Source organism: Genypterus blacodes, unplaced genomic scaffold (assembly GCF_046128005.1).
Source record: "Genypterus blacodes isolate CSIRO-AG114 ecotype Tasmania unplaced genomic scaffold, CSIRO-AGI_Gbla_v1 ptg000032l_1, whole genome shotgun sequence".
Taxonomy (NCBI): Eukaryota; Metazoa; Chordata; class Actinopteri; order Ophidiiformes; family Ophidiidae; genus Genypterus; species Genypterus blacodes.
In genome coordinates this window covers 3,214,479-3,237,328 of record NW_027466845.1, presented here as the reverse complement: position 1 = coordinate 3,237,328, position 22,850 = coordinate 3,214,479, and the positions used below count along the sequence as shown (strand labels likewise).

General features: G+C 42.4%; 1 protein-coding gene and 1 pseudogene across 1 annotated transcript; one reads left to right on the top strand and one right to left on the bottom strand.

Annotated features, from left to right (window-relative positions):
- Positions 1 to 13,162: 13,162 nt before the first annotated feature.
- LOC142995449 (interferon-related developmental regulator 2 pseudogene) lies at positions 13,163 to 15,287 on the top strand (annotated as a pseudogene).
- A 75-nt stretch (positions 15,288 to 15,362) lies between these two features.
- LOC142995447 (protein sel-1 homolog 3) lies at positions 15,363 to 22,612 on the bottom strand. The gene is made up of 23 exons (XM_076146515.1): positions 22,370 to 22,612; positions 21,815 to 22,286; positions 21,434 to 21,560; positions 21,211 to 21,332; positions 21,013 to 21,128; positions 20,866 to 20,924; positions 20,649 to 20,781; positions 20,423 to 20,561; positions 20,183 to 20,320; positions 19,597 to 19,802; positions 19,311 to 19,490; positions 18,456 to 18,575; positions 18,195 to 18,335; positions 18,043 to 18,105; positions 17,757 to 17,930; positions 17,549 to 17,676; positions 17,364 to 17,447; positions 17,175 to 17,265; positions 16,968 to 17,055; positions 16,769 to 16,878; positions 16,568 to 16,695; positions 16,383 to 16,485; positions 15,363 to 16,246 (listed from the first exon to the last, which is right to left on the bottom strand). The coding sequence occupies exons 1-23, from the start codon at positions 22,421 to 22,423 to the stop codon at positions 16,157 to 16,159; spliced, it is 3,066 nt and encodes a 1,021-aa protein (XP_076002630.1). The 5' UTR covers positions 22,424 to 22,612; the 3' UTR covers positions 15,363 to 16,156.
- Positions 22,613 to 22,850: the final 238 nt, after the last annotated feature.

The window sequence follows — 22,850 nt, the reverse complement described above, 5'->3', positions numbered from 1 at the left end:
TCCCAGCTGGTACAAACGGATGTCACAACCTGCCGGGTGCTGAGGTAAAACGATGAGTTAAATCAAAGCTTTCAGTGAAGCCTGGGGCCTTAGTAACCAGAGATAATACAGATTAGGGTCTCTATCACCCGCATGCCTACCATCTGAGGGGAGGCTAAGTTACAGTATGTTACACCAAGATGACATCAGTCAAGCTGTGAAATCTAAGATCTTTGATATGATACCAATGAGGCACATTATGAGGCAGTTCAATGCTACAAAGAAGCATGATTGAAGCTACTAGCAGATTTTTTTATTTATTTTAAACTTGCTACTATTTGCATCCAAAGTCATGGCTTGGGAAATAAACTCTACAACAACAACACTATCAGCAACTCAACAGAATCTCATGAGCCCATCACAATCTGTGACCATGAGCTCCGGCCAACATTGCCGTGCCTTTTTCCAATGCGTTTCACTCCTTTTTTTTCCTCCTCCTCCATTTTGCTTGGCATGCCATGAAGTAAAGGCTAATTAAACAATCAAGCTTATGAAGTCCCATTCCCCCTCTGTCCTATTGACTTTGTCACAGCACTCATCCTCTCCCCAGTATAAAGTCCCATGTCTAATGTCAGCCAGGGAGAAGGGCTGTTGTCACACACTGTTTGTCCGCCTATCTCTCCTCGTCTCTGTGAGCGCAGTCAGCATCAAAAGCAGCAGGCGCACTGAGCTCTGAGAGAGCAAACCAAAGCTCTGAGTGGTGAGGGTCAGATAAACTGCTGAGCAGAAATGTGACTGAAGTTGTACTGCAAACTTGCATCTCTGAAATGTATTAAATGAAGGAATTATCTATTTGAAACAGCACTTGGTACACGGAGCAAGAGCAGAGAAGACCTGCCACAGGCCAATCAGGTCGTGTTTATTTCTACAGCCCAATATCACATACAATATTTAAATAGTTTTGAACCCAACCCCAAGCTCAGACATAAACATGAAAACATAGGAGTTAAAATGAAAGAAGGGATAAGAATTTAGGAGAGATTCTTTCTCTGAGTATGTATGCAAGCAAGAGCATTTGCAAAGAACAGAAATGCTAACAATGGGATTACAAGCCATTAACTGAATTATAGGATTAATTCCAATGTTGTAGAGTTCCAAAAAGTTAATCACGGATATTCCAGAGTGAAAGCAGGTGGCATGAAATTGGAATGCATTGAAGGATGTCTTCAAAATTATACATATACAAAATGTATATTGAGCTCCTTTGTTGAACGTTTTCTATGAGACTTTCTAAAATGAAGTTCCTCAGCAACCTGAACCATCAGGTGGTGGCACTTAATTCAACATTGTACTAATGGCAGATGACATTAAGAAGACAGGATGTTGTAAAACCTCTGCTCACAGATAACACACATGAAAGATAAGTGTGCCCGTTGTGTTTCTGAACCCTCTCAAGTTGTTCTGAAACCACAGATTCAAGAACTGATGGAACCAATTGGTTTGTTTGCTCTGCAGTGTTGATCACAGATACAAAGAGCATGCAGACACCCAAGGCTGACAAACAAAACAAACAAGTTTTAAATGGTACCAAGATCGATTTTCCACAGTATCAACTCTGTAGCCTACACATGAAAGGCAGACTTAAGTATCCGCTTGTTTATATTCATGTACTGGTAGTAGCTTCCTGGCTAATGTTACCCATTTAGCATTTAGCAAGTCAATATGACGCTGATCTAGAATTATTATCTTGTAATACAGCAACATGAGACAACGGACATCTGGAGGGGTCCTACATAAATAAGGTGCAAGGATCAATTGTACTTCAGATTGTCTTGAGGTATAGAAATGGACATTGTTGAAATTTGATTGGTTTCCATATGGTACCAATACTGACCTACTGACAACAAAGTTGACCATTAGAACAGCAGTCAGCTAAGACAACATGCAATGAGTGTTACATCTATGACAGTGGCTCAAACCTACTAATATTGTTGATGAAGAGGTAAAAAATATTAAAACCCCAAATTCCCAAAACACATCAAATTAAAATTGAAACAGGCTAAAGGCTTATATTAAATGTCCTTTATGTAACAGTGTTCATGATTACTGCATTTCTCTCAGCTCATGTTGCTGGTGTAGTGTGTCGTTGGCTGAGGGCCACGCCCTGTCTTCTCTCAATGTTGCCACTGAGGCACACACAAGCTAGTTCTGGGCATCAGCAGAGAATAAGGGTGGAGGGGTGAGAACACTCTTACTACTCAGGATGGATGTTTCCCATCACGCAGCTCAATCAGCCGCCCAATGATTCATTTCACACACACTTGGGTCATTATAGGAGTCTGCTCTTCACCTCTGGGGATGAAACGGCATGGGTGCAGCCAGGGTGGGGAGTGTGTGGGATGGGAACACGGGTGAGCACAGAGTGAGGAGTGAGTGAGTGAAAACAAAGAGGCAGGAATGAGGAGGGTGAAGACGAAGCAAGAGATGGGAAATTCATTTGGCTGGTGTCAGTGGTCTTGTTCAGTGACTCTAAAATCAAACGCACCCATAACAATCATCATGTGAGCCTCACACATCATTTTACAACAAACGGGACAAAAGTATACCACATATGACCCTTTGCTGTGGGGAGTTAAACAAAGGCTATAAAAAGGGGAAAAAATAAAGATGCACAATGGAGACTGGAAGGAGCATGTGAAGAACTCCTGCAATGGCAAAGTGTGCAAGCGCCCCCTGCTGGTGAAATGGAAGAAGCACGTTCATTACAGCATATCCACGCCCCCATTATTACAAAGCAGAAATAGAATCTTAAACTCAGAGATCCATTCAGTGAAACAACAACATGACGTAGGTGCGGAAGGTTAAGAATATAACCACTATCTGAAACAAAAAGCAATAAAACACAACAATTGTATAAGTAGTCTTTAGTGAGTTCAATGGAGTGAACAGAATATTGATTTGGATGATGAAAAATAATGGCATGCTATGGGTGCTGGGAGACGAGGTGCAAAATGTGGGAGTGGGAGCTGTTTAAATTTTCACAAGCAGCACAAAGCCTTTAAAGAGAACCCATTGATTTTGCTGTGTTTGTTTCCAAATGTGAAATATTCATAGTGGATGTTTACTTAAGCATATCAGATTGAGCAAATGGGTTAATTCTGCTCAATGGACTGTTCATAGCCGGCTGTGAAATCTACAATACCTACAAAGCCATTACAGGCACGAGGACTCCAGGGTCCAGTCTATCAATTGTAAGATTCCGTTCCATCAACATCCAATATGCATATTTGTCTATTGAAGTGTCCTTGAGCAACGGACTAAAAGCTGTTTCTAATTTATTGTAAGCCACTATGGATACAAAAGTCCTTTTAAATACCTAATGTGAAATAAGCTCATTACGTGAAGCTCGGAGGCAGACATCTAATCTCAAAGTTACTGATTCAATTTTTATGGTTGGTGCTTGTGTTTCATAATCACGTTACACTGGCTTTCTTCTACACAGACAGCCAGAGCTAATTCTGAATGCCCAAAATGAATACTGGGCAAGATGCTGGTTTATTAACGTTAGCTGCTAACAATGTTTTACTCGTGCGTGTAATCTTTTTTGGTACAAAACCTCTCAATGCACAATTTATGGCACATGTTTCATTCAAGGGAGGCTACTGTTTATGAGGGAACAATGCAGTTCATGATTGGAAAACACAAAGGCTTTTTAGACGAAACACAAAAGCAAACGCAGGTCAGTTTTCAGGTCACAGCTTTTCAGATGTGTAATTTATGTTCAAGGGCATTTGTTTGTGCTTGGTGATGGAACTCTTTGCTCTTTTTTCAAAACACTTATTCTGTGTCTGCTGATCCGAAAATGGAGACATTTTAACGTCTCTAGTAGAACATCAATGTGTCTCTTTGCTGCCCTTACAAAAGTCTTTTCAAGACCTGAAATATTTATTTACCCCAATTTATTTGATCTTTGGCAGAAGCAACGTGGGATTAGATTTGTTTGTTTTTTTCATCCAAAAATATTTGTTTTTGTTTCAAGGTGAGTTGTATCAGAATAACTTCACTTATTTCAGAACAACAGACTATTCTGTTTATGAGGAGGGAGTTAGGGCGGACACCGCACTGTGTACAGTACAATGTAAAGCAACATCTCAGATCTGTCTCTTTATCCTTTCTGTCTCTGCCGCTATCAACTCCAGCCCTCCCTCCAGCACTTCCTGCCCGTGTTGTGACTCTATTTTTTCCGCCCCCGAGTGCTGTGTGCAGATATGTGACGCTTTGTTAGAAATTCCAAGGCTATGGAGAGCAGGTGCAGGGCCATTGTGACAACCACAATTTATTGGCTGCTCCCAAGCAACAGAACACATTCAATAATGTGCCGGGAAGATTAATCCGTCCCCCACACTGGGTTGGGCTCACAGGGTACGTACGGCGACAGAGGTAATTTACACTTGCAGGTACCCCAACTCGGCAGCTCAGGCCTTTGGAGTTGGTAAATACCTGTAATCCATTTAATTACACTTTAAAGTCTCCTTTCTGACAGCTAGAAATGTAAACTACAGGGTTGTGACATTTACCATACATAATGAATTTCTGTCTCTACAAAGGTTATTAATAATATTATGGTATACGTATGAGTGTTTGTGCATAAAGCTGCCCTATGTATGACACAAAATGTACAGTATGTGTCGTATTCAGGATAGTTAGGACGCACTTTGCACCTGTACTTTATCCAGACAAAAATGATAAACTGTGACATACTGCAGTGTGGACTTTCAGCTTGGCAGTCTTGGCAGACGGTGCCAGTTTCTGCCAGTTTTCTTTAATGGTAGGCTGGAATATGAGCGGATGTAACAGTGACAGGCACAGGGAGCAGCAGGCAACTAGTCAGACATGATGTACAGCCCTGCATAATCAGCCTTCAGACCCATTAATCTAGGTAGACTGGAGTGCTTGATGAGGCTGTGATGTATCTGGTGAAAGGTTCCTCCCTCAGATGTCATCCTGAGAAACGGCGTCAATGCCACAGCAGGAGAAGTAGCCGAGTCAGGCAGCCACACCCTGTACCGCAGCTCCACGGCACTCAGAGGACAAACGCTCCAACGCAATGGGGACATCTGGAGGTGTCATACTGGATGTGGATAGACGCAAGGAAATTGATCCTATGACTTCCTATAGTTCAAAAGTTATAGTCCAAAATGTACAAGTGGTTATTACAGCAGCACCATCAGGGCAGCCAGTATTATTAATGTAATGGTTTCTTCCTTGGATTAATGCCAACTGGCCCACCAAGATTCAATGAAATCCATCAAGAACCTCAGATATCCTACTAACAAACAAACAAAAGCGACCCAATTAAAAACCATGTTGGTGAAGGTAATCACAACAGAGAGCCCGAAAACCTCAAACATGTATACTTCATCATACGGCGCAATTACAGGGATTGGCTCTCATTACAGAGCTCTTTAAAGATCATCTCTCCAAGGGCAGGCCACCATGTGCCTAAATCCTGAGTCCACAGCTATTATACCAACAGGATCACAATGGGAGAACGTGATCCGGGCTCCTCTCAGGGGAGACGGGGGCATTACACAGGAGCACACAAAGCAGGGGTCACGCTGTAGACGACAAGCACACTGGAGCTTTTCCTGTGTAACTTTAACTCCTCCCTCAGGGCAGGTCAAACCACAGTGGCATGTTCCATTATGGCTGTAAGTGTTATTTTTCCAAAGAAAATGAAATCTCTTGTTTTCCTTGGTGGGGTGGGGTAGCTGACCTTCATTTGGGAAGCGGTGGCGTTTGGGTCATTACCCATATCTTCACAAACGTTTAAAATGCAGCAGCATAAACACAAACATATTAGGTCTTCACACCCCCACACACTCTTTTGTACCGTTTGCTTGTTAAGTAGATGGTGTTGGAATGAGTTTTCCTATGTAAAAGGACACTGGAATGCATATTTGTGTCGTTATTCTTCATAGTTCTCCAGGGACATACTATAGAGGACAACCTCATACTACCAGCGTAGGATGTGTCACATTTAAATCATGGCATTAACATTATTATCAAGGCAATTTTAGTCTGAAAAGAGGTGGTGGAAGAGGGAGGCCTAAAGCCACATAGTTAAACTTAATGGGCCTTGCTGTGTGTAGGGAATCAGAGCCAGCGACTGTGTCATAGTCCACTGGAACCTCACTTCCCTTATTTTGTACTTGGCTGTAGATGTGCCATGGATTTTATGACTTTCTCTAATATTAAATGACCCCATAGACCAATCAGAGCAGAGCAGATGAACAAGCAAAGCAGCCGTGGTCAGGAGAAAGATTCAGCATGATGTCTTGTCTCAGCGATATTACGGTCATCTAAATAAGCAAGTGCAGCCACGCGTCCTTAATGAACTCCCTAAATGGTGGTTTTCCTAAGATGGCTTTCTGTTGTAATTTGCGTTGTAATGGAGTTGCACCCTGCTGTGTTGTGGGCTTTATTCAATTGACTACAACAACCGTGTTTGCCCTAATGAATCTTGGATGACTTTGACTGCACACTTTCATTAAAAAGGGAGACACCGGGGCCCCATAGGTCCGGAGAACAACAAAGGAGACGCAATGTGAAGAGCTGTGCTATCGATACTCAAACTCGATAGGTTTGTTTGGTTGTAAAGAATACCAAACCCATATCAAACCCGCAAATCATCCCACAGCAGAGTTATGAATAAAAACCATCATAGGCTGAACTAATGTGACTGCAACGATTGACTGAGATTCAATCAATGAGGCAGTGTTGTAGGCGATGTCATTAGTGATTATAAATCAATTAAAGCATACGTCCTTTTGACCTTAAACTGTTATCCCACATTTTGTTGGGAAACAACGCAACACTGCCATCTAGTGTGACGAGTCGCTTAAAGCCTCTGTGGCTCAACGAGTCCCCAGAGATGGAAAGTGTTTGTGCCTTCACATTCAAATATAGTCTATAATGAATGTAACGTGTCAAACAGTGAAGAGGTTGGAAACTTATGACCAGCGTAGTAAGACTCCCCATGTCCTTCCTGTTTGGATTGGCACTTTCCATTGTGGCGACGTAAAACACTGCACCTAATAGAATCTAGTTTGGCTGTCAAATTGTACTTTCCCACCCTGGACTTAAACACATTAGTGTCTTCATTGCCAGGTCCGTTACTCACAGATCCGATGCCCATTTATTCTTGGTCATAAAAAAATCAATCTGCATGGTAGTTGGCAGGCTTCCATAGCTGCTGATACGCACATTAAACAGAGCTGGAAGTGCTACCAGCAATGTACAGTATGGAGGACCGGCCAGTGTTTGAAATCAAGTACTTGCTTATCATTCACCCTGATCATTTCATGGGAGATGACAAACATTGGCTGAATTACCATAACCAGATGTAGCGGACTTTAACAGGATGCTCCGAGAAATGTACAGCACAGTTTCCGTTTAAGGGCATTTAGTTGATGCTCTGAAAAATAGTGCAGCAAAGAGTGTATTCCTAAATCACGTACAATCAATAGTACTGACAACAACAATAAAGCCTACATCCACAGAATGACACGCATAAGGATAACCAGATTATAAATACATTGGGTGATAAAATGAATCCGTGTAATTAAAAGAAAGGGGCATGATCTGATGAACAAAGACTGACAGAGGGTTAAAAAAAACACACACAACAGTTTCAGATCAATGTGGTAGAAAACAGCACTGACCTTTGTAAAGGTACTTCAGTTATGATGTGATGTGTGTAATTACCACCAAGGGAAATGTAAAACGCTAAGGGTGTTACTTTTGTTGACAGCCAGTGCAGCTAAATGTTATCAATAAGCACCTTGATGGTATCGCCATAGCAACAGATGGCAATGGATTTTGAAAGTGGGATTAAATGATGAGCTTTTACCATCGCAGGACATCACAATATCTAACATCACTGATATGGCACAGTATTAATGGATGAACAAACTGCATTACCGGCTATAAGCAAATAACTTTCCTCTTTATCGCAATCACAACCTCAAGTCTTTATTAAGTTAAGAGAGGAACAAACTTGTGGTCGTGAATGGAACTAAAAGCCCTGTGGGATAAATGTGGAACATTAATCTCTTGAAAGCACTCCTCTTAATGTCTTCTCCATGTCCATCTTGCATTTTCACTCAGGTTTAATCTGAAAATGCCATTATGAAGCAGTTCAACTCTAACTCCAATCAGCTATCAATTTATTTCCAGTAAACAAGAGAGGGGGGAGGTTCTGATCTCAAATCTGTGCAATCTTCATGATGGATTCTTAAAAAGCTACTACGTAAGATGAGTCACGGCTGGAACAGAACCTCCTGCCAAACACCAATCCATCACACAGAGTATCTGCATGCCTGAATAGATTTACAGCAGCGTGAGGACCAACACTTCTGCAATATGCCAAATGAAAGCCTCATAGAGCATTCTGAAGGCTGTCAGTTATTGCCCTGCCCTTCAACGTGAAATTGAAAGAAATTGCAAGTGAATTATAAAGTCATTTACTTCTGCTGCCAAAGTGTCTGTACTCACATCTGGCATGACAAACTGTTAGTGTGTGGGACAAACTCGCACTCCTGCCTGCGTCTCTGCGGCACATTGTTCACCTTGACGACAATTCCACATCCTGAGCAGAAGGCGTAAAAAAAACGTGAAGCAGAGATGCAGAAATTAAAAGGACGGCAGCCAAGAAGGAGAAGTAAAACTCCCTACAAAAGCGCACATACACACACAGGAAAACAAGGTATTTACTGTTAAGTGGTTATTATTTAAGTCTCTCCTCTGATGCTTATGGTAATTTCATTTTATAATAGTGTAGCTGCGACTATCTGGCAGTAAAGACTCGAGTGCATGGAGTATGTGTGCCTCACCATTTTGGACCAAACTAACTCCAGCACCTCGGAGTGTGATTTATTCCCTTTGACAAACCTTAGAGGTGATACTTTAGAAGTTTATAGTCTTGCTAGCTTCCTACCCTGGCAGCGATGAATCTCTGCCTCTCATTGCGAGACCACAACATAAAACACAGTAATCGCCTCTGTATGGAAGCGTCGGGTTCAAAATGAAAGCTTTTTAGGACCTCTCTTTGCCTGCTAAAACACACTGACACATCTGACTTTAACACCGGTGGCAAAAGGACAGAAACAGAAAGAAGCGACTTACAATATTTCCATTTAGAAACACTACTTGTGGTTTGGAAATGTCATGTACGTTTGTGATGTTTGTGCCTAAGGATGCCTCTGATCCACTCCTGCTCTGCCCCAGCCTGCCCTCCCAGCACACGCCACAGTCCAGGCCCATTAATCAGAGCTCGTTTTCAAAGGGCTGAATATTAAATCGCTCGCTACTTCCAATTCCTCTGCATTAACCTTGTTGCCGCCCCTTAACGTTGGCAGTTACGTGCTCCGTGTGTGTTCCCTTACTCGTGTCTGCGTGTATTTCCAGCCCCTGTCACTTGTTAGTGTGGCATTTCCCACCACGCTATAAATAAAAGCCGCCACAGGGAGGGATGGAAGCCAGTGGAGTGTTTTGACAGCAGAGGGCATAGTGGCCTTGTCTCGGTAAGACATACGGATTAAACCTGGTACCCAAAAGGTACCGTACTACCCAATACCTCCGCACGTTGTATACTGTATCACTTGTTTTATATAGATTGAGTATTCTAGGTATACTCAATCCTTGTTGTTTGTCGTAGTTATCTTCTTAACACAAACAAATGATTTAATGGAAGTTTGTGAAGTCATGCAGGAAGAAATGTCACCAGTAGACCTTTATGCAGTAAAGAACGTTTGAGTCTTACCTCGTCCACAGACATCAAGATGGTGAGCACAGATTACCAGAAGGAGACAGGAGGTAGGGAAAGGTATAAAACATGGAGCGTTCTATATCCAGCACCGCTCTGGCTCTTAATGTCCGAGGCCCCGTTGAATGGTCTGGAAACAAGAGGTCAACAACACGGTTTGAGTAGAACGCCTTAAGAATCTAGAGCTCCACATGTAACTTCCTCAGTATAACTATGTGCGAAGGGCCATTGAAAAAAATAACAAACTCTGTCTCTCTCGAAGCAAAGCAGAGAAGATATATTGTCAGGCAGAACATTTAATTTGCTGCAGCACTGAATATTTATCTCTGCCCGATGTAAAACAAATATTAATACAAGAAGCTTTCACTGACTGACAAGAGCAAATTTATTGTGTTGACGTTGAATAAAGTGTTATTTCTTCATGCGTGAAAAATATTCAAGCATATAAACTGTAAAATAACAGTAAACATGGCAGGACAATTCATATCAAGGCAGTTTGGATTTGCTCTAATTGCAGCGCAGAAACAAATACAAGAACTAATGTAGCCGAGCACAGACACACCAGTCATCTTCATAAGGATGAGTTAAAGCTGCACTACTGATGTTGCACTATAATACAATAGCCAGTAAAGTTAACCCGAGCTAAAAGCCAACTTAAAAATATATGTCTTTAATTTCTTTTTTAAATTTCCAAGGGGGGTTTGCTGTTCTAAGATCAGGCCATAAAAACAGAACGCTGTCTCACCAAATTTCTTGTGGGACACACTAGGACCTTCTAAAAGAAATGATAAAGGTAGAATAGATACAAGAATAAAATCCTCAAATCCTATAATGTCACTATAAAGGTTTGGAAACTCAATGCGGCTCACACTTGAGGTTCATGAAAACAAAAACACTAAGCTGAAAAGCATTTTGGGGGGATTGAACTGTACTGTAAGCTACACTGCAAAAACCATATTAAATACAAAAGCTAAATAGTCCATAGAGAAATATAATCTCAAGTATATTGCAAGTCTTCAATCAATGCAAGCAGGAAACATATCTTAAGTAATACATTTCCAAAAAGCTCTGTTTATACAATGTTCCCATTCCTTCACCATTCAATAAAACAGCTTCAAGGACCTTCACTTTACGTTCACTCACACACACACACACACACACAGATGGCTTTGATAATGTAGACTCCAATGTAAGCCAATGTGCTCGCAGTAAAACCATCAGTTAACCTCATTTTACTTCACATCCCCACTGTGAGGCTGCTTCCCTTTTCTGTTCATTTGTTTGCATTTCAAGCTTTCAACCTCTAAATCTCACGGCCGGCTGCTGCACACTTCAATCACACCCTATGCAGCATCGCACTCAGGCTGCACAATGGAACCTACAGGCTTTGATTGCACGGAACACAAGAGGACGACAGCATGCAGGGAAAGAAAAATATTGTAGCACTTTTTAATGGTTGAATGAATTTGAGATGTTTCTCCACTCTTCTCCTTGCTTCCTTTACCTCTCCTCATAAGATTCTCGTTCCCAGTTGAGAGGTTGGAATCCCAGCTCTTATTCATGAGGCACTCTCATTATATTTACACGCTTTTCAGCCATTGACCACAGGAAGGTCAAAGAACACCACCTCAGAATAGAAACACGCGCACAAGAACACATGCTGACAAGAGAGATTTGAACCCGGATCTATGGCTGAAGGACAGACGACCTGCAGACTATGTCATGATGCCATCATCACCTTTTAATTCACAGATTCTACCCTTGAAATAGAACACAACCCCACGGAGCAGAGTTTGAACCCAGGTTGCCGAAATAACCCATAGATATTTTCAGTCTCACTGCTCCCAATTGAATCTTTGCTTTCAATTATTTGCTCTTACACTGAAGGCAGAATCACCTGCCACACGCATTTGTAATATAAATTATTCAGCTCCCTTGACCTCACAGTAAGGAACAGAATGTACAGATCTCAGTCAGGTGGAATCAAATCCAGTTTCTTTTTATACTGCACCCCGGTCATCATTTTCCAATTACAGCAAATCTTAAGAAATGCCACCGGGAGATATAATCTTGACAGACTGAACGGTGCCCATAGCAACAAGCATCACCACATCCCCTAGCAATGTAGGTGGTAGTGAACAAAGAAATAAGAGGGTTATGGCCCAACTACGGTATCTCTATACACACCAGACACATTTCTCCATGACCACTCTGCTCGAATTTGCAAAAGGCAGCTGAGACGATGGGAATGTGAGATTCCAATATATGACACATATATTGTACACTTCAGCCGCAATTCCAGATCACTGTTGGAAACCTGGAAAATGGTCATCATCCCTGTAACACATTCCTACTGCCAAGCGTGGCCGAAGCAGTTTCATGTTTCATGCTGTGAGAGCCTTTTTCTATTACAAAAAGTGGCAGAATGGCGGACAGAGGAATAATAAACCAAATCCTCTGGCATAGGGGGACTGGAGCCTATGCCAGAATATGCTTGCTTGCTTGCTTGCTTGCTTGCTGTCTTTTGGGTGAACTGTACATGTTCGCCCCTCGTCTGCTGCTCTGGTTCCCTCCTGCAGTCTGAACACACAGGTTGGATGAAGTGGAAACTCTAAATTGCCCATCGGGGTGAATGAGTTGGTCTGTAGTGACCTGTCCACAACACATCTACAAAATATGCAACATGGGCCACATATTCCATTATTAAATACCAGACGCATGGGAAATTAGCCGTGCCTCCAGCTGAGCTATAGTACTTGCCTCTATAGTAAATTACGGTTCCAGTTATATTCTTAGTGGATATATTGAATATTGCGTAATAATATGACACTGATACTGCAGAACAAAGTGACAAATAGCTTTAACCTCACTGATGAGGGTTTGATTGTTTTAGGGTCTATAATAATAATTTCTGTTCTTTTTGAGGGGATTTATTGAAAATGTTTAAGACAAAACTTGGGTACAACTTTGTAAACAAATCACTCCAAGAGTTGTAAATGATACAAACATATCGTATTATAGACACGTAAGTTGGTATACTTACTTTAGTTCCACACCTTCGGCAGCTCAACGAAAATGTGAGATTTACATCCCGTTGGAAGTATCCGCTGAGTTTGCGCGGCGATGAAACGCAGGTGCGCGCTCAGCATTTGCATATTAGACGAGCGTGATATAAGCTCCGGTCCTCTGCAATACCAAGAAGATCTGGAGGAGGGCGCTGTAGAGCAATTCCCAAGGCGAGTCACCCTAGCAACCACACTGCATCATATGAAACAGGCATGATGTCATAACAGAGCGTTTTGACATCACATCAAAACAATATAGCCTAAATGAGAAAGTTTATTCAAAAGAGGAATTGTCCAGTAACAGTGAATTTACAATACAACGTTCAGAACAGCTGTGGAACATCAGGAAACATTAACTTTCTATGGCATTAATGGCAACATTACACAAGTACTAGCTCAATAGTGTTTTGGCTATGTTGATTCTTTAAACAATGTTCTTATGAATGTTTATTAGCAATAACATTACAATGCGGAATGTGAGGGTACCTTTTACTTTACCATACGGATAGGGGGACTACTGGGTGGGAGGGGCCAGTGTGCTCAATCGCTTCTAACACACACGCGACACACAAACACAATTGCCAGGGAGACACTGAAAGGAGATGTCTTCAACCCCTGAGAATTTTTTCAGCTATATATTTATTTTTCAAGTGTACGCAGCCAGGTTGCCAGCTACTTGGACAAAGGGAATGTGAACCTTGGAAGTGTTGCCCAGTGACGGTCGATAATCCTCAGAGGTATTCCACAGGACAAGATTGCTGACAAACAGAAAAATTGAGCTACGGATACCATGGAGATGTCATAGTGCAGCGTTATGACATCACACATAGACTTATTTTCAGGACACATCTACTTCAGACCTCAATCATTATCTTACACACCAATCAAGAACATCTGACAACCTTGATTCACAGCAGCTCATGGAGAAAAACATAGAGTTACAAGATGAGGAAGCCACCTCAGCTCTCCAGATGCTGCAGATAGTTCACAGTTCAGAATCAGGTTGTGTTAAGGAGGAGGAAGAACACAGGAAAGCCAAGCCAAGTAACATCAATGCTAAGAGAAGACACAGAAAAAAATTGTCAAAGAACAAAAGAAAGGAGGAAGAACAGGAAGACAAGGAGGCACATGTGTCATCTTTGTTCGGCAAAGGGTCACATGAGGAGGAGTCATCCATGTCTACCTCAGGGTGCACCTCTGGAAAAGCCAGACAGAAGAGGAAGCCACACAGAGGCAAACCTCTGCTCAATTTAGCACTTACAGGTCACAGGGAAGCAAGGGGTGAGATGTTGGATGAACAAACTGCCCAGGAGGAAATGGAAGACAAACTGAAGCGATGTATAGACTCCCTGACGGAGAAGTGTGCTGAGGCTCGTCTAGCAGCACTCAAGACGTTACAACAGGCCTTTTCCTCCAGAGTGTTGCAGGACTTTTTGATAGAGCGGTGCCTCACTATCAGCTACAGCCTGGAGAGGAGCCTCAAGAAAGGCAACGGGGAGGAGCAGGAGACAGCAGCCACCGTCTTCACCCTGCTGAGTGTCCAGCTGGGGAGTGGAGGCCCAGCAGAAGAAGGCTTCAAGATGCTCAGTCCCCTTTTCACCACCATACTGACCGATAGCAGAGCCAGCGTATCAGCCCGCAAGAGCTGTGCCACAGCCCTGGGGATTTGCTGTTATGTCTCTGCTTGTGAAGAGGATTTGGTCACATCGATGGCAGTTCTGGAGAGCGTCTTCATGCCTTCCTATCCAAACAGAGATGGAATGCTGCCTACATCCAAGCCTTGTAGTCCAGGCATCTACAGAGCTGCACTGCAGGCCTGGGCGCTGCTTGTCACCCTCTGTCCTGCTTCCAGACAGATTGAGCTGCTCAACCTTCACCTCCCCCAGCTGCAGGCCTGTTTGGAGAGCAATGACACATACTACAGAATCGCAGTGGGGGAGACCATCGCCCTGCTGGTGGAGCTAAGACGAGATATAGACAGGGACTTTCAGGTGGAGGAAAGTGACATTTTGTGTCAGTGTTTGCAGAGTTTAGCCACAGACAGCAACAAATGCAGATCTAAGAATGACAGCAGGATGCAGCGCTCCGTCTTCAGAGAGGTGCTACACTACATTGAGAATGCGGACTTTACAGAAGAGGAGATCCACTTCAGTGTGGAGAGTATTTACATCAACAGTTGGATGAAGCGGAGAATCTACAATGCCTTCAAACAGATCCTGGAATCAGGAGTGACACAGCATCTACAGTTCAACACCATATTGAGAGATATATTCAGCCTCGGTGATCCCCTCACCCGGGACGAGGCCGTCAGAGACAAGCTCTCAAATTCTGAAAAACATTTGCTTAAGTCAGCTGCCAAGGCCAGAACCAAACAAAGGAATGAAACCAGGGACAAACGAGCTGTTTTTATGTGAGGAGACGAATGAAGCGTCTTTTTCCTGCCACAAGGAGCTTACATAAAAAACAAAAAGTTAATTTAAAATCATGTTAATCATTGTGCATTTCAGGAAATATCAAACCGGACAAACTATTGACAAGAAATATATATAAATATTAAAAATGTTTTTACTCATTAATTCCTTCAAATTACTTAAACATTCATGCCAACATTTCAGCCCTCAACAAGTATTCTGAACCATATCTGCTGGAGTTCATCTCAGATACTAATGAGATGTTGAATACTTCATGAATGTTATCTCATGGAAAGGGTCTGCATACTTCAGTTTCGTTGCTGGACTATCAGTTGCAAATTCCATATCTTTATTCATATTTGTTCAGCAGATGTGTGTGACCGACATTTATAGTAAGTACAAAAATTTAGATTTTACAGAAAGATGAGAAGAAATGTGTCCAAGTGACCACTGAATGGCCACTGAACCTCTGAATTATTAGAATAAACAGAGAACCACACAAACTGCATGGAATGTGTATGATTAAAATACTACCACCAAGACACAGGGCACATACAATATGCAGAATGATGATTGCATGAATGTTGTTTATATGATTGTATTGTATTGTATGCAAATCAAGGCAACCAATTTTTTGAAGTAAGGTTGCAAGGTACTTTTTTCACTCTAGTGCCATAATTAGGTGATATCATTTCATCAACTACAGTCTCAGGCACAAGCTATGACAGACCAAGTATGAATTTCAAGAAATATTGTAGTTGGATGAAGGAATCGCATTACTGAGGAACATCAAGAACTTTGTTGACCCATGAGAAGGCCACTGCTGTGGAGTCCTTCTTTTCCTCGCACTGATTGTCCTGATAGGACACTTGGTTCTAGTGACGAGACAAGGTGCGCCCCCCGAGAACACCACGGATGAGAAAGTATATCGCTGGAGCTGCAACCACGGCAGCAGCAGTGGAGAACTGTAGGAAAGCAAACGAGCAAAAGACAATCTGTACTGATGGAGCCGATGCAAGGAGTCCCAACATTTGCTGTATGCCTGCTGGTGAGAGATGTCTACAGTTGTTACATATGCACCCTTAAGACATTAATACAAACCTTAATAGCGCCTGGAAAGTCCTTTTGAATTGACTGCACATATACATTATAGAGAGCGAGGCTGCAAGGCAAATAGGAATCTGCATCGTCTGAGTCTCTGCATCTTTTGGGAGAAAAGGTTTATGTTGAAAACAATGTACTGTAAATACACAAATATTGCTCAAGTACCTACCACCAGTGCACACCTTTCGAACAAAGCCTCTAGAAGCATAACGTTGTCTGCCAGGTATAGCTCTGAAAGGCCGAGCTCAATCAATACTGACAGCGGCAGCCTGTAACCCTCTTCCGCAAGAAGGCCAAGGTTAAACCATCCCTGAGGAAGAGGAAGAATGGCTTACATACATGTGTAGGCATGTGCACCATTACAGTTACAAGAAGGAGCATACCTGTGGGTTTTTATGTAGTGCTGCCTGCTTGTACATCTGTGCTGCAGAAAATAAGACTTTCTGCCTCTCACCCTGACCCTCATACAAGAGATCGCCCAGTCTAATAAAAGCTAGGAAAGGAAACACAATCGATAGTTAAACCTTTCACTGGTTAGATTTGTTACTCCTGTACAAAAAACTCCAAATGATTGATATTCACCATAAGTCTCAGGATTTTGATTTTGTATCGTAAGGTTGTAGTATCTCCTCATACAATCTGAAGCAAAAGCAGCATCCAGAAACTGCCCCTATTGACATACAGAGAAACATTAACTCATAAAATCACAGAGGAATGGATGAATCAAGTAGGAACTTGACAAAAACAGCTGATGTAGATACAAATTAGAAGAACGTTTCTGTGGCTCACCGGATTTTGGTCACACAGATAAGCCACATTGAACTGGGCTGGCTCATACCCCGACTCAGCAGCCATCATGTAATGTAACAATGACTTCAACCTGTTGAAAATCAGACCAGAATGTTAATTTGTGTCAACTGCGTTAAGGTGGCCTGATGAGGATCATGGCAAAAGTGAATAAATATATAAAATGATTACATGTCTCCTTTAAGATAGAAATCCAAGGCTTTTCGCAAGACGCTGCCCAGGTATCCATTGTGCTCAGCTGCCCATTTGGCAAACCTGCAGGCCATCAAAGACATTTCTGTTTGAGTGTTGTACTGTCATGTGAAAAAACGTGCATCTCCAACACATGAAGTGAATAGATTTAAAAAGTGGCTCACAATATGGCATCTGATACACGCCTGTTGACATGGCCGCTAATGCCGGTGGTCCAAAAGTTAGCGACGTGAACTGCTCCAGTGATGTGCTCTCTCTCTGCAGCCTTCATGTAATACTTGAAGGCCATGACCTGTGGGGAGAGTTTAGACTGAGTGCTGGTGTGTATGTGTACATTTGGATGATCACAGAGTACAATTACAGCTGACCGACCTCGTCTGCAGCTCTCCCTGGATACAAGCCCTGTGAGTGCAGAACACCAAGATTCAGGGCAGCATCTGCGTTGCCGAGGCGATCAGCCTGTTCCCAAAACTCTACTGCACGCACATAGTTCCTCTCATACTGCTCATAGTACCAGCCAAGGGCATTGATTGCTGGTGTATAGCCCTTTAGACACAAAGGAAGAAGCTAAAAGGACTGCGGAAATAGTGAATGGGCTTCTACATCAACACACCAACATCTAGTAAATACGTATACATATATAAAGTATATACAAAACCTTCTCCATTGCTTTCTTCAGGAAAACGACCGCTTTTTGGATGTCCTTTTTAACCCCATAGCCCTACAAACCAAAGTATTAAGAGTCAATATTAGCTTGACCACAGGATGTATTACTCCCAAATACTGTATGACCTGTCATGTAAATCTGACCTGTAGTAGGACTATGCCATAGTCATACATGGACACAGGGTTCTCCAAATGGACGGCTCCCCTCTGGTAGTGTCTGGCAGCCCTCTCCAGGTCGGGAGCTACTCCCTGCTGACCCCAGAACAGCAAGCGGCCAACCGTTTGCTAAAAGATAGTTGCTGAATTATTACCAAGATCAGATCATACAGCATCTTCACCTTCTTTATCTTACTGTGTCCAAATATGAACCCTAACAAGTATTATGATATATTATTTATACAATGCCTCTGCATCAGCAACTCCCTTGTAAGCCTGCAGTTTCAGCCAGTGGAAGATATGATGGTCTTCATTGGTTTGGAGCTGTAACGCCTCATCATTGTTCAAGTAAACAGCCTCAACAAATGTCTGGGAAATGAAAGTGATGGCAATTAGAAAAGGTGAAATGTCTTCATAAAACAGCTCAAGAATTTACAAGTGCATTTTTTGTTCTTCAGAATAAAAGGCACTGCTCAATACACTACCAGATGTATCATGTAGAATTCCTTCAAAGCAGAGAAATAAAGTGAATTATTTCAGACTGAAATCTGATTGGTATCAATCAACTGATATGTTTGTATGTGTGTGCTTGAAAGGTTTCTGTACCCGAAGGTATAAAGAACTTAGAAGGGCCTGAAGGAAATCTAAACTTATTTAATAGGGAATGGCTGAAAACCTTCAAATGGGAAGCATTTTAAACTGGCGCTATCACAAATCCATGAAATATGTGAAAATGTTGGGGAAAAAAAGCCCTGAGAGAATGAAGCCTGAAGGCTTGAAAAATGTCTGAATTCTTTACCTGAAAGAATGAAAAAGTTACAAGCAGTTGAGTGACAGCTAAAGCTCAAATCCTTTGAAGCGGTTTGTTTATTAAACAGCAGGTGCAGCCAATTAAGCAGAGACACACAGCTGAGTCGGTCCAAAGGCAGAAGATGCCTGAAACATGTGGAACAACTGTCTCTCACACAAAACACGTAAGTCCTACCTGAAAACTTCCTGAACGTACGGAAGCAGTCACAGTAATTGCCGGAAGCAATCACAATCAATTATATGAATCAATCCCATCAGAACAGCCAACTATCCATTTACAAATGTTTGCATTACCTGCCGGGCTGAGGGGTTGAGGCGGTCGAAAACTGTCTGTTTAGCAATGTTGGCATAATAAGCATAGGCCAGGTCTGGATCTGGTGGGATGCCATGGTCTCCATGGAGGTGCATCCGCCCAAGATGAAGGAGTGACAATCTATCATCTTTCTGGGCTGCCAGTAGGGCCAGGAGCCAAGCCTGCAACACACGAGCATGATCATGTCACGTACCTCCCATATTTCAGAAACTAGACACATTCACTTTATAGGCAAAATTTGGCCGAGGCTCACTGCAGCACACACACCTTATTGGGCTGTTTCTGGAGTCCCAGGACACTGCTGTAGAGCACAGATGACAGGTGCAGAGACTGGTTATCAGCTAAACAGGCAGCTTGGAGCAGTAAAGGTAATATTCTGCTGACCACATCAGAGCTGTTCCCTCTGTCCAGCTTATGGAGTGATAAGGAGTACAGAGCTCTGCCCACTGCTGCCGGGCTAACGCCTCTTCCCCCTGCACAAGAGAAATTCGACTAATTTAAGATGAAAATATAGGCTCATCAAACAAAGTGTTCAATTTTCAAAGTGCTAACATAAAATCTATTCCTTAATGAGTCAGACGATGATGTTGCCAAATGTATTCTAGCTATTTTACACACTGTTGGTTTAACTTTAGTAATGCATCATATTTTACGAGCTCATTTCAGGATTAAATGTAAAATGATCATCTTCTAACTCCAGTTTGGTAGAAAATGTAAATTTAATGAAAAAAAAGTGATGCAAAATGGATATATTCAAGTACCAGCACCTCCAACGTAAACTCAAATACGGTTACAATCTAAACACAGTTAACTAGCAGCCACCTCTGGATACTATATACAGGATATCTCTTACCACGTTTGAAAGCCAGTAACTTGGCCAGTTTTGCAGCATGTCGTCTCTTAGGTAAACTGGCCTCCCATGGCTCACACTGCAGCTTTAATGGCTGTCTGTCATTTACCACCCACCTATGAAAGGTGTCACTACAACTCTCTGTAGGGCAACAAAAACACATGTTTTACACAGAGCAGCTCTGTGGGGACCAAAGCTATCTCAGGTTCCATTATCACCATCTAGTGGACAGTATAAGTTTACCACCAGAGTCCCTCTGCTGCTTGGCCTGCTGTGTATAGCCACTGATTTTAATGTCCATCTCGAGTTGGAAGTGTTGACAGGCCTTTAGCCATCCAGGCAGGTTTACTTCCTTAATAACATCTGGGATAACGACTTCAGACTGCAGAAAAAAGAGGAATGTTTCAGTCTCAGCTGTACTTTATAGCAGAATATAGGAAATGACTGTGGGCAGCTCCCATGTGTGTACCATGTCGTAATGAGGTATTCTGTTACGGTAGTAAACCAACGGGCCAAAATAACCTTCCACACCTCTTGTGTATTTCCCCCCTCCAATCACAAAATATCCCTTTGTGTCATCCAACATTACAGGATGTTTGTACCTGTAGGGAACAGGAGAGAAACATGTTGACAGAAAATAAGAGGAACAAATCAAGTGCTTTTCTCATGTCAAAGACTGTACTTACTCATGTTCTACAGATTGAACTAATCTCTTATCGTCCATGCTCACCATGGAGACAGTCACCTGAGGTTCAGGGAAGATGGCCATTTCTTATTATTCCTTACTAACATTGTTAACAGTATATGATGGCCTCTGGTGAGAGATTACTCACCCATTTACCATGGAGCGTCAGAGTGAGATGGCACCATTCTCTTAAAGGGACCTTGAATGGAGAGAGTAATGCAGAGGATTCCCCCAACTCTCCATTCACCTGGATATGTAACCTACCTGTAAGCACGTGGCAAATATAATTCAGCCCAAACAATACTCCAGAATTTGTGCAGAAAAGTAAAACAGATCTTTTTTATACCAGAAGTGGCGAGGAACAATGCTGGTGTGACATAAGCGTTACTTGAGCTTATGTGGTGGAACACTCCACACAAGCTCTCCTGGCAGTGTCTGGTCACATAAATCCAGATGGAAAACAAACACCTGGAAAAATGAAACCACACTCTGTGAAATGAATGTGTACAGCAGTGGCAAAAACAAACATAGGCCTACTCTTTGTACTGTATCTGCCGGGTTAATCTTACCATGGAAAAGAAATGGCATCAACACGCAAACTCTCCAGCACATCATTGCTGTAAGGCTGCAGGGTTTTTGTGATACCAAAGTTCTCTCCGGTTGAAGCATATATTGACGAAAGCAAAGGCACTGTCTCTAAATGATACAAAGTGTTCTATTAGATGAAGTTTACAACATTATTACCAAAGAGTTCCCTCCACCATTACCATGAGTCAATGGAGAAAACTAAAATTGGCTTGAAGTTGTTTATAAGGATATCATGCAACAAAAACTATTAGGATGTCGCAAAGTTCTACTGCAACTATTTGGGGATCAGGCGTCTTGCTGAGTAAGTACATGTACACGTCGGAGGCAGGCATCAACAAATCCAGGAACCTCTCTGCACTTACCTTCCTCCCGTAGGCATCGTTTCTTCGAATACTGACGAGTCACTTGGAGCATTTGTGCACCCCAGGCACTGCAGAGTTTATGCTGTTTGACAGGACGACTAAGAGGTGGGATTGGGTACAAGACAGCCACATGCTGGTCTATGATGTACGTCTCACCGCTAAATCTATTGTATCTGATTGACACTTTAAGGATACAGCTCAGCACCCAGCGGGACTCTGGAACGATCCCATCCGGCTGATAGACCAGCCAGTCAGGCAGGATCAACTCCAGAGTCCTGATTTTCGGCGTGCCGGGAACACAACTCCAGTGTCTCAGTGTGGTTGTGGAGGTTTTGCCAGCGTCAAAAGCTACGACAAAGTCCAGCTGGACAGCAGCAGGGTAGTCGCAAGAGTAAAATATTTCCAACCAATAGCTTGATACAGGCTCTTGTGGTGGATTCAGGAAAGTCACCTCGTCTAAACCTCTGACAATCTGTGTACGAGAAGACATGCAGATAGATGCTGATGGGAAAAGTTACACTGAATCACACAACACGAATGGAAACACGTGCCTACCTGTAAAGTGAGGTAGAACAGACAGATGTGTGTGTACAGCCTGTGGTAATCCATGGTCCATGCGGTGCTTTCATGAATCTCTCCATTAAATTGTAAGATATTCAAAAGACAAGACAAAGATGGTGTCTGTGTGCGGGGAGCTGATCTGAGCCATAATAAGAGACTTGAGCAAAAGAAAGACTGAAGATCCGGCCCTCATCCTGCTCCACCTCAGGTGAGCTGTGCCTAGGCAAATATTTAACTGCATATTACCAAGCCCATTAACACACACACACACACACACACACACACACACACACGGGGAGGATCTCAGAGTTAGGTTACATAGAAGTGTTCAACATACAACTTTCAAACCAGTTACAGGTATCTTCATATAATATATAAATCGTTTTCAGCTAGATCTAATATAAATATACAAGGAAAGTGTATGCATCAGTTTAATTTGTTATTACCTCTGCTGGTGCTTCTGAGTAATGAATTG

Bases quoted from the DNA above. Each gene is read 5' to 3' on its own strand.
- LOC142995447 (XM_076146515.1), bottom strand. From the start codon at position 22,423: ATGGATTACCACAGGCTGTACACACACATCTGTCTGTTCTACCTCACT. The intron at 19,491-19,596 runs GTGTGTGTGCTG...CGTGTGTTGCAG, and splicing joins TCCAGAAACAGCCCAATAAG to GCTTGGCTCCTGGCCCTACT. The intron at 18,336-18,455 runs GCATTGTATAAA...ACTATCTTTTAG, and splicing joins AGGGAGTTGCTGATGCAGAG to CAAACGGTTGGCCGCTTGCT.